A 16,269-nucleotide genomic window follows, 5' to 3' on the forward strand; every position below is an offset into this window, starting at 1 on the left:
TTCAGATCCTTGAAGTTTGTTTCAGTTGTAACTTTGGAAACTTAAAATTATGCATTTGAAACTTATTAAGAAACTTTTGCTTGTCAATCGTTTTGGAGACCTTAGTGGTGCATATACCTTTAGCCTAATAAAAATAAATGACAGGATTCTCTTTAAATGTTTTCTTGGAGATGTGAAGAGCTATTTTTATTCACAGAATCTGAAATAACCTTCTTTCCAAATTTAGTGCTCTGAAAAAACAGGAGGTTTTTTTTTAAGATTTGGAGCATTATATGTAATATTAGAGAGGTTATGATACATCTGCATCTGGAAAATTAAGTGCTATCAGTAGAGACTGGATCCACTGATACTATGTCAAACCCAAAAGTTTACCTTTTAAAACATTTTATATTTTCGTAAGTTTTAAATACACACAAAGATTATCCAATCATGGCTCAAATTTGATAAAAGACGGTATACCCAGCTTCCCATCCTCCCATGGCTCAAATTAGTTACCAGTTTTTCTCTGTAAAATCCACTTCATCTCGCAAAGGGCAGTGGTTATTGCATAAATCCTCGTGGATATTTTGAGTCATGTTATATTTGCTGATTGGGCTTGAAAAAAAGGCGATCGTATGACAGCACTGGGATCGGATTTGCCGGGATATCACTTTCTTTTCTTCCTTTCGTGTGTGTGCATTGTTTCATTCGTTCGCTCCACGGCATTCGGTCATTTGTCGTCATCGACTGGTTTTGGATGTTGTAGTTTCAATGCGAATCGACAACAGAGTCAGAATGTCGACCAAACAAATCTCTCCTTCGTCAGGGAAAAATAAAATTCTCTATCAGGCGGGAGCTCGCTTGGAGGCAATGGATTACACGTTGAATTGGTGAGTGGGATTTTACCTTTACAACACTGCATACTTGGTCTATGTTTGGGCTGTCCTTCGTGAAGAAATTTCGAAGAACGCAGCGCGCGTTAACTTAAATTTTGGCCTGACGGTTGCATGCATCAGTGATTCCAGTCTTCCAGCACCAGATCATTTTGACATCACAGTACCTAAAAATGTCTCTGATCTAGTGAGATGGAAACACCCCGTCGTCTTGATCTATTTTATTTTCCTTTAGTATATATTCAGAGATACGAATCGCTTGGATTTTCCAACTCACTCGACTAACATTAATACAATCGAAGCACATTATTTTTTCTGATCCAAGTTCAGTTGTATGCGTTTAGTCATCATTTTTATTATGACAAAACTACGTCATGTTTCGACAGCTGATAAATGAAAATCACGAAGTAATACGTATAATGTTAATGGTGAACATGACCAGCTTATTTCACTTAAGTTAATTAAATTTGCAATTTTAACGAACAGAAAATAAAAACTTGGACTACACATGCATGTTGCGTGAATATAATTATTCTTATTTATCACGACATTCACAGTTTAACTATCTATTTTGAATAAGCTGTATTTTCATAAATAGTAGCATGCATGTGGTGTACATGCGATTGTGTTTTCAGGGTTGTACTTTGAAAATACAAATTTGTAAAATGCAACAATTTATTTGAAAATAAAAGGTAAGTGATATGACGAATAAAAGAACTTTGACTTTGTTAATATATATATATATATATACGTTGCACAATGAAGAATCGACTTTCCTTTTAAAGCTTTATCTGACTTTGTTTACATATATTTGTTTATATGACAAATGAAATTGTGCTTAAGGCCACTTTCAAACGTTGAGCTACCGCCGTGTCGAACCAAAGTTAGGAATTAAATTAGACATTGGCACGACAGTAGCGCAAAGTTAGAAACCATACACCTTATTCCAAAATGGCCGCTGATGTATGTGCATACAAATTGGCCCTTGTTGCCTTGTTCAAGATAAAATATTCTTTTGAGTTTTGAGCTTAAGAACGAGGCATCAAGGGCTAATTTGCAAGCAAACAAAAGAATATTTAAATGGTGGCCATTTTGGAATAAGGTGTATTGAGTACGGCAACTTGAATTTAGTTCGCCACGAGAATTAAATTCAACAGGGTCTGTCATGCTACACAGCACTGGCTCGGCATGGTTTCAAACGTTGCTCTACTGCCGTGCCGAACTCAATTCATAAATTATTTTAACATAGTTTTGATTATTTTGCAATTTGTATGCATGCATCCCAGTTGTATAGTCGAAAACAAAATGGCATCGCGCAGAAGTTTCGGTGATTCGATTGTGACTCCAGGTATACTTTAGAATGCCGATGACGAAAAAGAAGTTGAAGAAATCAGCGATTCAGAAATTGCTAGTTTCTGTGATAAATGTTGGAAATCATCTGGTAGATGTTCTAAGGATGCACGTACATTTGGATCTGAGAAGGAACAACCAAAAAGGCTGCCTTTGAGACGCGAAAAGTTCTTTGGAATCTGCTCTCACTGTATGGGTTCAAAACAGTGTTCCACCAGCCAATGCTTCTCTGCAGACGGCTTTGATTTTGAATTTGGCGCGAATCAATTAAGGTCGAAGTTTGAAACCACTCCTCTGCAATGGTTGTCCCACTGCCAGGCCAAATTCATTTAAGTTCGACATGGCAGTAGCGCGATGTTTGAAACTGGCCTAACTTTCTCTTAAGAAAATGTTGTGGGCTTAACTATGTGCTGTAAGACAAAACTGTCCATGAAATTCAATTATTATTATTGTTTTATTTTATTTTATTTTATTTTATTTTATTATTATTATTATTATTATTATTATTATTATTATTATTATTATTATTATTATCATTATTTTGCTATCAATGAGTATGGCATTCTCCTTTGAAAGTAGTAGAGGTACAGCAATAAATGACTGGTTTTGTGGCCAAAAGAATCTTTTCCACTGCCTTGTATAATGGAGAAATTGACTTTTACCAAAAATGCTAGTGCTGGGTACATTCACATCTTTTATACTTCTTCTGGCTTAAGCAAATTTGGCAAGGGTACCCTAGATATTGGGAGAAAATTTTGTCAACCTACACGTAATTCAAACGTGGAGATGTATCAGAACCCTGCCTGTGAAATCTAACAATCTTGTGGTCCCAGGCTTTTAGAAGTCAAGCGTAATTTCTGTAAACAATAGTGGCTAATGACGTTTGGGCAAAGTTCAAATCGAGGCTTTCTGGCTGGTGGTGCTGTATGCAAGGGCTGTGGGGCCCCTAGTTGTATTAGACGAAGGTGCACATGGTCAATATTGCAGTACTAATGCAGATTGCAGAATTGCTGTTTCATTTTTTCATTTACCAAACCCCAAGCTGTACATAACACTTGATTCTTTTTCTGCATCCAATTGGACCCTTTGTTCCATATTCTATGCATCCAAAAGGAAGACGAGTGCGTCCCAGGATGCAGTGACGCACTCTGGATACATCTCTGTGTACATGTATAATTATACGTCCTCTATAAAGCGCAGCCTTCTTTTTCCTGGTAGTTTGGCATTTTTATTTGTGGTTGTTTGAAAGAGTCTGGGAAGGAATTAGAAGTCCACTGTCCAAAAAATCTGCACAATATATTACCCAAGGTTTGTGACAAATCCAAGATGGCATCCTGGTCACGTCTGATGAATTTTGAGCTGGAAAGGAGCTAGGTAGTTTTACAGGAAATTTTTGCTGACTGGAATTTGGGTTTAGGTGGGGAAAGTGAATGGGATGTTTCAGAGCCTAGTGAAAGCAATTCGGAGCGTGAAGTGAAAGTATCAGCAAACGTGACAGAGACGTGAATGAGAACAATGACGTGGAAGCTGATGGTGGTCAACAAAGAGGACAGAACATTGGTAGAGGTGCTTAACGTGTTGATTTTCTGATTCATAAGAATCATTTAAGAGAAAATAATTATGAAGTGCTTGAGTGCCTACATGTAGAATGGCAAAAATAAATTGTCATAAAAAATCCAACATGGCCGGTAGTAGCTGGGGTTCTCCTGGGTGGCACTCAAGGGGTTAACACTGCACAAAATGTACCATGGGATTAGGGACCCTTTTGAGACTTTGATAGATATAATGTAACAGGGATATTTATGTGGAAATTTTGATTGACAAGACTTGGTCCTTTGAATATCACTGTCTTACAATGTACATTGTTGAAAATGTTAGTAATGCAACTATTATTTGTCCATACACATGTACTGTAGGTATGCTGCAAAGATCTGCAGAGTTGATAACAAAGAGAGGAAAGTACTGATTCACTTTGAGGGCTGGAATCACCGCTATGACGAATGGATTAATTTTGATAGTGAACGTTTAAGACCACATGCACGACAGCAATCACACCAGGACTCCAAAGATGAGAAGGTGAGCTGACTGCTTTCTTAAATGTTTTCTCAAGCTTGTGAGGTTATTGAGTATACATGTTGTTTATAAACTATAATTATGTGAGCTGCTGTCCTTGATTTTTGAGAAATTGATAATGCCAAATTTATTTTTTACTTTGGTATGTAAGCGATGTTCTTGCCATGCATTTTTTATTTGGTCTCAGGTGTAATCCCAAGGAAGTTCATCACACTGTTAAAAAGTAAACATAGATCCTTTCTAGTCTGTCTCATTTTTATCATGCCATCTTATTATTTTTTATGTTGTGGGAAGGAGAATTAACAGGCTAAGTATGAGTAAATTGCACCCATGTCTTCTTTCTTCATGTGCTAGAAGGTAGAGAGTCAGAAGAGGTTGACCACACTGTTTTCACCATGTGCATTTACATGCACGGCTCCTCAGACATATGATGAAAATATTAGTTCACACATACAGTACTCCTTTTCTCAAATTCAAGAAGATTCACTTTGAGTTAAGTTGACTGATGAGATCACTTATTGAAATTTTTGAGAGTTTACATTCAATAGTATAATTGGCTAATAACGTTTTTCCTAATATGATCACTTTTATTTTAACATATTTGATATTTGTTCCATTAATTTGAGTTTTTATTACTGTGAATGCAGTATACAAACTTGGTTTTTTAATTTTTCCAACTTCTCTTGTAATCATTTGTATAGTACAAATGTATTTGCTTGATCTGGAGTGTTAACACATTAAAAATTCTTCTGTTTCTGGTATCACAGTTTGTCAAATCGAAAGGACGATACACTAGTAACCGCTACTTTTCATCAGTGTTTCTACATGTACTAATACTAATGGATTATGTTTCTCAAAACTAACTTTGCCCACATCACTTCTGTATTTTCATCAATTCTTGAAAATCTTGCATTACATGTGCACTAATACATTGAAAGACAAAAATTATTTATTTCTGCTGTATATACAAAGTCTTATTCATCTACTATGCAGCTGCTTTGATGCTTGTATTATCATTTCATGTATTATTGATGAGTTGTGTTTTAAATGCTAGTGACTGTATACTCCTGCTTTCTAAAATATTTCTCCCTTTCTTTGTGGCGTGGCAATCCTCATGCACTGTGATGTCCTATCTAGCAGGAAGTTTGCGACTATCAGGTTAATATGACTGTCTTTTGCTCTTTTTGACATATAAATGACCACATCATACACTAGTTTGCAGATGTTCTTTAACATTAAATTATTCTGTAACAAAAAATAATGAAGACCTAATTGTGATTCAGGTTTTATGAGCTTCACTATCAAGCTTGTATTATTAATTATAGTTTGCAAGGGCTTGATGTGGGATCTTAAAGATGACTTTTGTACTCTCCCACCAGTGTTGTTGTAGAAGTAAATCTGGCTAGTTTGATAAGCATAACTTATCTTCCTCCTTAGTGCTTTTTAATGTGCTGTACAATGTCCAATAACAGCAGCTGTCTGATTTGTTTTAACATTTATTGTGCTGTCTGTTCTTGTGCTGGCTTGGGTGTGGTGTTTGGAATGTTCTTGCAGCCTACTTTTTAAAAAAAATTATTGTTATCACAAAATACTTAGGGCACATGTTGTCTATGTGACTTCAAAAGTTAACTTTGATTTATCTCCTTAGATTGTCTTGACTTGAGTGGATTCAAGTTTGCATGTTTTTGGCAACTTTTTTTTATGACAATTGTTAGATAAAAGAGACATTTCATGTGTAATCTTGGTACATGAACTTGGTACACAATCTCTTTTTCACTCACCCCAGATCCCTCTATTAACGTATCTAGTTTGGTGACCAGATTTTCAAGGAATAACAGTATTTCACACCCAAAAACACACTACTGCCTGCAGTCAGGCTATGTTCTTTAATGGAGGGTTACGTTTTTTCAAATGTTGGCCGTGTAGCACTTTATATTTCAACAGAATTAACTATTGTAGGGGTAATGTGAAGTGCTGTTTCATACCCATATAAACCATGTGAGCCTTAGCCCTACCAATGGAATTGGGCCCACACAAGGACAGAGAAAAACTCTGACCAGGGTGGGAATTGAAGCCACAACCTTCGGGCTTCTTTAAGATCCTAGTTTTTAGAAAGTGGGATTAGTTGATTAAAAAAATGCCACCATGGGTCCCATGCAGTTGCCACCCACACACCCTTGACCTATGAGAGGCTGAGCAGTTTATTTATATTTGAGACAATTAATTAAAGCTTCCAAGTCAACGTACATATTGACTCAATCAAATATTTATTTTGTCTGTGAGAAAGAAAAGTACATGACTGTATGAAGGTACACGAGTTAGGCAAACAATTTTGCAATTTGTTGTAGTTGTTTTCCACTTGATCATATTAGGACGTTACTCATACCATACCATGTACAGTACCGCTCGAAACTATTTGTGCATTTGCCGCGGTTCTGACTAGGTGGAATCGCAGATTCAATCTCCAGTTTGACCGAGGTAAAACCTTGTCTATAGTAACTGAAAACCGAGGTTTCACCTAGGATGCAGTATTGCTTTTTGTCTTTTTAAGCGTTGTAATTTAGAGCAGATGCTATTAAAGAAATCTGCATAATTATTTTTGCTGGTCGATCACATTGACAATAATAATAATATGCGTATTTGCCATAATTACAATCTGCGATGGTGGGCACATTTGGTTGTACCGTAATAAGGTGCCTTCAAGACATTTCTTGTAATCCTTTTTCCCCCAAACGTCAAGATCTCTAAAAAGTATTTGAGATCTGTTCAATGCTAATGGCATAAAGATCAGCAGAAATTCTATCGAGAAATACTCTATGAGTTTGGGAAATCTCTTGTCTTTATGGTGAGGCCGCTTGAAGCGACCGGCCTTGGAAGAGACACGAAAGACATTTTGATCTCATCAACCGAAAGATGGAAGGAAACGATTAACTGTACATTTGTAATTGTCAGTCATTTGGGCTACATGACTCTCTATCCGTTACAAACTTGTTGAGCAGTTCAGCATTGAACAACGTATTTCATGAGCTACCGCTCTCGCTTGCGTGACAGAATAGGCAGCTTGGTTAGAAAAGAAAGAAAGGAACTTTATTTAAGTGTCTAGTCGTTCTAGCGCTGGAGCGCTAATTGGGAACACTGTAAACTGAAATGAACAATGAAAGTAAATCAAGTCAAATGTTGGTTTTTGAGGAGAGGGGAAACCGAAGTGCCCGGAGAAAACCTCTCGGTGCAGAGTAAAGAACCAACAAACTCAACCCACATATGACGCCGAGTCTGGGAATCGAACCCAGGCCACAAAAATTAGGTGGGAGGCGAGTTCTCTCACCACTGCGCCATCCCTGCACCCCCAATTTACGTTTTGATTCGCCAAATTGACAGAGGCTTGAACTCAACCCGGCCTAAGTCTATCCTATGGTTGTTGAAGCATTAAATTAAGTTTATTTTACTAATTCAGAGGAATGAATATTTCTGAATTTCAAGCTCAACTGCTAAATAACCTGTTACTTAATATTTTGAATCAGAATTGTTTGCAGTTGACGTGCAATTGCCACAAGCAGTTGCTTAACAAACTTCAGGAATATAGTTACATTGTATGGTTCTTCACTGGACCAGGTATAATACTTTTAGTCATTCATAAAGGTTTAGTTCAAGGTTGGAGCTTTTCAACAACAGTACTATCCCATAAACATTTCTATTTGGACAGGACGCAAAGTTTGGAAGCACTTGATTCTAAATATATCTCCTTTCGGACTGCATTGGCGGCGACTAGTTATGCATGTAAATCCACACCGATTTTTCTTAGATCAAAGTTTTTTTTTATGTCTTTACATGCATAGCATACATACATACATTCTGCAGGCATAGTTCTGAACTAGTTGATTCAGAAGTTTTCTAACGTTCTTCTTACTCGTGCTACTCCATACCATCAAACAATAAAATAATTTGCTGAAGACAAAAGCTTATTTATAAGATAGATGGATGTTTTTTATCTAATAGATGCTTTAGCCTGTTAACGCTCATTAGTTTAAGCATACAGCCAGAGGCAGTTTTAGTGATATGTTCGTTAAAGTTAAGATGACAATCTATATACACTCCCAGGTCCTTTGCAACTGTTGCCTCGCGGTTTCGGTTGCGGTTGGGTTGCGGTTGCGGTTGCGGTTTTTCATCTACATGTAGCCTAGGTGATTTTGCGGTAAACACTATCAGCAAAGAAGAGGTATTACCACGTGCAAATGCACTAATAGTTTTGATTGGTACTGTATAGGCGGCACACCCATTTTGTGCACAATTTACAAAAGTGCTGCCTACACACTGTACATGTGTAAACGTGCAATTACAGTAAATTATGCCATTTCATGTTTTAGTGAATAATAAAAAAATAAGAGTGTAAAGCTTGACAGTGACATACCCATCAGGCAGTGTCAAGCTAGGATTTTAGTTACCCTTGAGATAATTATTGTTGTTAATTTTGGATAACCTAAATGTAAAGGTTATGAGCATTCCTACTAAAGCAGAATTACAGTATTACACTGTATAATCTTTGGTTTCTTTGTATTTTATTTTTCCATGTGACTGTATAAATGTGTCTTATACAGTATTAAGCAAAATGTTTTGTGGCTAATGTTTGCGTTTTGATAAGTGTATTTTACATGTATTTTGTCTTGTGCAGGATTGGAAAGTCGGTGATCGTGTGTTAGCAAAGTGGCAAGACTGCAAATTTTATCCAGCAAAAGTAGTAAAACCTCTCAATGATGGTAAGATAATGTGTGTAGATGTTAATTGTTCATTGTCCAGTATATGTTTCATTATTGGGTCAACCAAGGTTGTTTAGGTTTAGGGGCTGTGGTTGTATAGTGTATAACTAAACAATTTCTGACATAACAAAAACGCCAGGTGACCCAAAACCACAATGTATATTTTTGGCGAATATCAGTTTCAAGGAAACCATGTCAGATGCAAGAACCTAAATTTATTGCAGGATACTAGAGTTGTCCTCAAAGAATTCATAGTAAGGAATTTTGTTAAAATAAAATTATTGAAATGCTCGTGTAATTATAAGAATCAGCCATTGGAACTTTAAACTGGCAGGTACATGTATATTCATGTAATTACTGTCTTGAAACCTGCATCACCTGTAATGGTTAATTTTATAAAGCCAAATTGTTCATATTGACTCTTTAAAGGTAGGTTGGTTCTTGTACACTGTTATGTGTGCCAGTTTTTGTTTCACTGTAATATTATTGTGCAATGTTAGCCTTTTAAGAGTTTTCATCAACACAGCAAGTCCCCAGATGATGATATACACCTGTACATTCCATGAAAGCTAAATGCTTTTGCTTCTCAGTACAAAAAATTAATGTTGTTTTGTGTGGTACATACATACTGTAGATCATGATTGCTCTCTTTTAATTGATATAGATGTGAAAAGTACCTGTAATCTGGACTGTTATGCCCTACATGATTTATAATAATGTTAAAATCAGTCGTAAGAGCTCCCATTGAAACAGTTTTTTCCTTAGAATGCCACTATTTACAGACATTTAAGAGGGCTCTGAACAAGTGGACTATTTATTGTCTGGCCATGGTTTCATTTTTGTCGACTGTTGTAGCAACATTGACACAATGTCATTACCCTGTTAAGTAAGTAAGAAAGAAAGTTAAGTTTGAGACATTTTTTAACAATCATCTGGTGGAAACCACATGCTTTCCATCGTCCTTTCTCACGCACTCTGAAGGTCATTCCCTCGTACATGTATGTTTTCAATTCTCCTGTACAAAATTTGAAACTTAGATTTGGGCACAGCTTTCACTTGTGTTTGAAGCATTTTGTTACAAAGTTTTGTCAGAATCCATTTTGAGATATTACTGTAATTACATGTAAGTGAGATTATAAAGAAAAACTGCAATTTCTACCATTTTGAGAGCCGCAATGAATGTGTACTGTGCGGAATGAGTATGTTTTAGGTTAATTGTCAAGCTGAATTTGGTGATTTGCAAGTCTTACTCGTGTATATTATTACGGTATACTTAATTTACACAAAAAGTGGAACTAATAACCACAGCTATAGATCGTTTTCACTTTCACAACAAAAAATAGATTTGAAACCACTCCAAATGTATTGAACCCTTTTATCTGCTTTTCACCTTGACCTGCACTTTTGTGCTCTCAAAACTCTTACTCTACAAGATATTTGCTGTCAACATTATCTAATCGGCGAGTTTTTGCATTCAACCCACCTTGAAATCTTTTGTTTACATAAGCATCAAACATTTATCAGACCTTTATTTACCAGCATTTCGCCTTGATCCTCACGTTTATGCCCGAAAAGCTCACAATCATTTGGACCTTTTTGCAACGAGACTGGACCAGCTAGGACAAGATTATTGCTTTCATCATCTGTCGGCTGCAGAGCAGGCGACTACAAGCTTCCTCCAACCACAACAGTCTTGTGCCAATTCAGACAGCGTGTCCGGGCCAATCATGTTGTCTGTGTCTCCCATTTAATTGGCAAGGTTTATCCTTCAACGCACTCTGTGCAGAGTTTATCTCCTTAGAACGGTGGATTGGAGTTGACACCTATTGGATTTGGAACTATGGTTGTTGGCCTGATCTTACATATTAGGATTGGCTTTGTTTATAAGCCATTTTGTAAACCCAAGGATTGACTAGAAAAACCAATTGCAAAAACGTTTTAGAAAAATAAATAAGTGGTCGATAGATCACATATAAATAGTGATTTTCAAATGCACTTACATTGTAACATGTAATAATCTGAGATTACCACTAGTTTAACAATGAGGTCTATGCAAGGAACATGTGCTGATCACATAATGATACAAGCTGTGGCAGACACAATTAATTGTAAAATTTGCATCATGGAATCAAGTCAAAATTTTGTGGACATGACTGAGTCATTGAGCCACCAACTACAGTACAGCCCAAAAATAATGCACGCACAAGAAGTTCTTGCACCACAAGAATGCGTAAGCTGGTGCAAGAAGTGAAAATACCGTCGAGTTCTGATAGTAGCGACCCTTGTTACTTTCGGAAGTCTCTTGGGGACGCTCCTTTTGGGGGATTGTTACTTTAGGGGAACAAAAATCGTTTACAAATAGAGCTGGCGTGAGCTTCTTTTTCAAAATAAAATATAAGCAACACAAAATTAAAAAAGAACAACATTTTATTTGCATTCCATATGTATAGATTGATGAGTAGCACAATCATGACGTACATTTGTGTAACATAGTGAGATTTTACAAATTTTTCATACTGTCATAAAATTGGATGAAAATGAACCTAACACAATCAAATAACCTCTTAAGCTGATATCTTAATGTAAAATGTAATATTTTTATACTGATGGATCAAAAATAAGCAATTTTTAAGTTAGCCATAATCCCTTGCGGGCATGGTAATTTCTTCATTTTGCCTAGATTAAGCTTAAAAATTGTGTTAAATAACCCAAGTTATTGTTATTTTTAACTTTTGACATGACAGAAATTTTAATTGCTGTTTCACAATGAATTCATGATTTCTTTATGTTCAGTGATTGGCAGTTTATAAATAGCTTTTCTCCGTTTAGTTTCCTTTGACTTAAGGACAAGGTCTCGGCAAATGTGTTGGACCGTTCCAGAAAGAACAGCTGCTCTATTTGCTGCTTCCAGCTTGAATGTGAAATCAAGCAAGTTTTCTCTGAGGAGAAAGTTGCCAACAGCACATTAAAAAATTGATCCATAGTCTTCTTCAAAGTCACTTTCAAGTCTGACTACAGAATTTTTCCTGATTAGCTGTTTCTGGTTCTTCTCATAATAAGCCCTGTTTTTTCCTTCTTTTCTTCTGCCTTTTTCTTTCTCCACTGTTCTCTACTTGAAAGCTTTTGTTCACAATCTGACGCCATTTCAGAGTCGACTTACGCTTTGCTTGAAATTCCTGCAAAAAATTCCATGTGGATTGGATTGAATAACACAGGACAAAAATCTGCAAAAAAAACAGTTTGACTGGATAAAAACTAGTTAAGGCCTGGCAGCAAAGTTTGTTTATCGCTATTTACTGTCAGGGAATGTTTTGAAACATGATGGCGGATCTGCGAGGGGAAAGCGATTCAAGTAGCACTTGTGGTTATTTCTCGCTCTAAATTCGCTTTGTCAACCTCTGAAAGTCAAGACTCACGAAAAGGTCTCCTTCTTTCACAATTTGAATTGGTTCTTTCTGATCTTTGGCGTGTAATTTGTATATGAGATAAGCATTCTGTTTTTCTTTGGGTTTCGTAATGTGAGCTTGGACAAGCAAGATACAGAGGACATTTTACGAAGCTGTGCTTCGGTCCTAATGCAAATTGTGATGGCAGACAATTTGTTTCAGGCTGAGGAAAAAATGCTCTGGCTTCTTGTGTGCTGAGAAATTTTCGTTGCAACTTTTGCCAAAGCAACTACCACAAATGAGCATTCTGGAAGCATATTGGCTTCTACCAAACCACCAACCACCCGTTGGTTACAGCCACAACTTGTAAACACAGCACTGAAGATTTTAGACCGTTGTGCTTTTTGCCCACTTTACTCTCATAGGTGAGAAATTAACCACTTTTTTTTATTTACTGGTTGCAACATTGTGTATGTGAAATATGTTGATTACGTTGTGAGGAATAAAGTAGAAGCTGTCTGAAGAACATTGTTGTGCTTGTCTTGCAAGTTTGCATGTTATGCGTGACACGCCATTTTTTGTCCCCAAAGTGAACAACCAAATCTGTTTGTTCTAAAGTTAAGCAACGGATTTCATTAATCTACACAGTAAATTATGTTACCTAATATGTAAGAAGTATATCTGCAAAATGTGAGTGGCTAGCGCTTTTTACGAGCGGAGATATGACCTGAAGTGTTTGTTCAAGATACTGGTTTTCTTAATGTACATCATGATTGTGCTATGAATCATTGTGTTTCATGGTCACAGATTATGTTTTCCAAAACAAAAAAATCACTTCCAAAAGGAAGGGATGTAATGTTATCTTTCCTCTTGGGAAACATTTGATGGTCATGGGATCAGAACTCAATGTTTGGTCACACCCAGTTTATCGCACGCCGTATTTAATTCACTTGCTTATTAATTTAATTGGATAAATGGCGTAAAGGTATTTCAAACTTGGAAAAAATATCATTGAACTATGTCCAGCCGATTGGAAACTATACATGTAGGCAGCTGATTTTTTAGTCTCTTGCGCGATGTACCAACATTGTGACATCATTTTACATTTGCGGCGACTGTCATACAAACGGTTCACATGGAAAAAAGGTATTCTCATCACTCCCTTGATAAACATTTCTTTGAATGGAATTTTGGTAGCAAAAGGTTTTCGTCTGGTATTTATTCTGATTGCTATCATGGAACGAGTCTTTGTGCAAACATACTAAAAAGTCAACCAATCATCATATCATTGCGACACTTGTTTACATGTGATATGTACAACGCCCGCTATCGCCACCGTCATTAAACATAGACTCCACTTTTTATTTTGATTTTGTACCATACTTCGGCCGTGCATTGCCCTGAAAAATGATGTCTTGCTGCAAGTTTTGTATAATTATCACCTTCTTTCTAGGATGTTGCCACAAAGAAGTTCTTGCAGTCCGGATTTCTTAACGGAAAGAAGTTCTTGCATTGTCAACTTCTAAGTGCAAAGAAGTTCTTGCGACTGGTAGGATTGTGGTGCAAGGAGCCGCAAGAAGTTGCCTGCTTGCGGACGCAAAAATAAGTTTTTGTGCATGCATTATTTTTGGGCTGTACTGTATGCCACAAATTGCTACATGTAGACCTATATACATAGGACACAGGGAAATGAATTATTTGCACATTCATAACTGATGGAAATTCAGTTTAAAAATATAGTGAAAAGTTAAATTATTCAATAGCTAAAAACAAATAAACAAACACTAAATAGATCTTGCACGTGTTTCAAAACCATGCTGCCCTTCCCTCAGAAAGCAAGCAATATTGTTTACTGATCCATTTTACCGTGATAAATAGTATTAAAAATTGTTAATCTGTAATATTGTTCCAATACCACTCACTTTGTGAAAACAGTTGACACATGCAGGCTTTGACTGTCTATTTTTTGTAGGATGTGACTGAAAATCCTGAAGTTTTAACTCTCAAACAAACCTGTGCTTCTGTTTTAGGTGCATATGAAGTTCTTTTTTATGATGGTATCAAAAAGTCAGTCCACAGAGTGAACATAAAACCTGATACAAGAGTGAGTATTGAAAAAGGAATCCTCCTGTAATTGTGTTTATGGCTTTATGAATGCAATACTGTAGAGGAATAATTTTTCTTGTGCTCTTTTCAATCAAGGTACAGATTTCTTGCCCATCTTACCTCCATCAGTTATTTCTGTTAGAACAAAATATGATGCGTTCGTAAATTATATGGGTTTGTCGTCATTAGATAATGTGCAGGCACAGTGTATGCGTTAACTTAGAGGAGTCTTGACTGATGTGAACTGTGCAACCCCTTTGTCCCAAGAAGACTTACAGTGTATGTTGGGATAGTTTTGCGGTAAAGTCATGGTACTTACGAAATACATAAGTTAAAGAGATGTAATGTTAAATGCGGAATTGCAATGCAAAAGGTTGTAGATTGTTTTTCATTTGCATGACCAGCCCCCATATTGATTTACAGTCAAACCTCTATTAAGCAGTCACCCTCGAGAATGAGCCAACTGACCACGTAATAGAGGTTCCCCAAAATGTAGTATAAAATATGGTAAAAACGGAACTGTAACATGTATACAGTATATTGTACCGGTTCACAACAGCAGTAACACAAAAATATTAGAAAAAACATGAAGTAATTAAAGGAAGTTCACGCTTATACAGTACTAATGTTGTTTGAAAGGCAATTGCCTTTGTTGTAAACCACATTATTCAATAAAGTTTTGCATTCAACATGATGTGAAAAAAATCAGTTGTTGTCTGCAATTTAGGGATGCGTAACTTGAACCTCACTCCAGGCCTGCTTTCCCCATTCGATTGCCATAGACACGTTAATGGAATTGACAATTTCGCTGGCATTCTTCACGCCGTCAACCTTAGAGCAAACATATCGTAGAAGCTTCTTCTTGTACTTGACCTTCCAGTTTGCAATGATGCCAGCGTCAAGGGGCTGCGTCTTTGACGTGTTTTTGGGAAGAAATTTAATACTGATGTTTTGAAAGCTATTGGCAATGCTAGGAGAGTGATAAGGAGCATTATCCATCAACAGCCAGCCAGCACATCTTTCATTATCTTTGTATTCAACCAAGCCTTCAGGTTGGCATAATACTAGCACCCATATCGCATTTAATGTCCTCAGATTATTGAAACAACACTGTTTTGCACATTTTCCGATGACAATAGGATCCTCCTTTTCACCCGCAGCGTTAACAAAAAAGGCCCAAGCCCTTATAGCTCTTTTGGCCTGCTTTCCTCCCCTACATCGCCGTCCCCTTTTCTTTCAGGCTTGAATCAGGTAGACCTCTGCCAAAAGCTGCCTGTTTCATCCATGTTCCACACATTCTTGGACTCCATCCTCGTGTGATCTCTCTTACGCGCTCATTCCAACTTTCCAGCATTTTCTCGCTCACATCCCCGTCCTCTCCCGCATTGGCCATGTTCTTAGGTTGTAACGCTGCTTAAAACATTGCAGCCGTCCATTTGAGGCGGAAAAGCCACTTATTCCCAGCTTTTCTGCAATTAGCAGAGCTCCCTCCATCAGCATCATGCTGTCAACAGATTTCTCTCTGGATTCTCTGCAGCGGGTGTACCACTCCCATAATGCTTCATTAACATCCGAATACTTAGCTGAGCGGACCGTCTTCTTACACGATTGCAATGTTGTTTTCGTACTCAGCCGAGGAATCCCCTCTTTCTCTTTCAGGAATTATTTGGCGCCTGTGTCCTAACTGATGCCAAAATTTCTGGCGACTTTGCGGTAGCCATCTTTGGG

General features: G+C 37.0%; 1 protein-coding gene across 3 annotated transcripts; it reads left to right on the forward strand.

Annotated features, from left to right (window-relative positions):
- Positions 1 to 349: 349 nt before the first annotated feature.
- Positions 350 to 14,538, forward strand: LOC138003243 (PHD finger protein 20-like protein 1). 3 transcript variants are annotated; one of them, XM_068849202.1, is made up of 6 exons: positions 353 to 869; positions 4,139 to 4,298; positions 5,433 to 5,453; positions 8,965 to 9,049; positions 9,815 to 9,935; positions 14,466 to 14,538. In XM_068849202.1, the coding sequence occupies exons 1-6, from the start codon at positions 751 to 753 to the stop codon at positions 14,473 to 14,475; spliced, it is 516 nt and encodes a 171-aa protein (XP_068705303.1). In that variant the 5' UTR covers positions 353 to 750; the 3' UTR covers positions 14,476 to 14,538. The 3 variants fall into 3 exon arrangements, with proteins under 3 accessions (XP_068705305.1, XP_068705303.1, XP_068705304.1); XM_068849203.1 differs by having other exon boundaries at positions 438 to 869; positions 5,436 to 5,453; positions 14,466 to 14,530; XM_068849204.1 differs by lacking the exon at positions 5,433 to 5,453 and having other exon boundaries at positions 350 to 869.
- Positions 14,539 to 16,269: the final 1,731 nt, after the last annotated feature.

This window comes from Montipora foliosa, chromosome 5 (genome assembly GCF_036669935.1).
Source record: "Montipora foliosa isolate CH-2021 chromosome 5, ASM3666993v2, whole genome shotgun sequence".
NCBI classification, from domain to species: Eukaryota; Metazoa; Cnidaria; class Anthozoa; order Scleractinia; family Acroporidae; genus Montipora; species Montipora foliosa.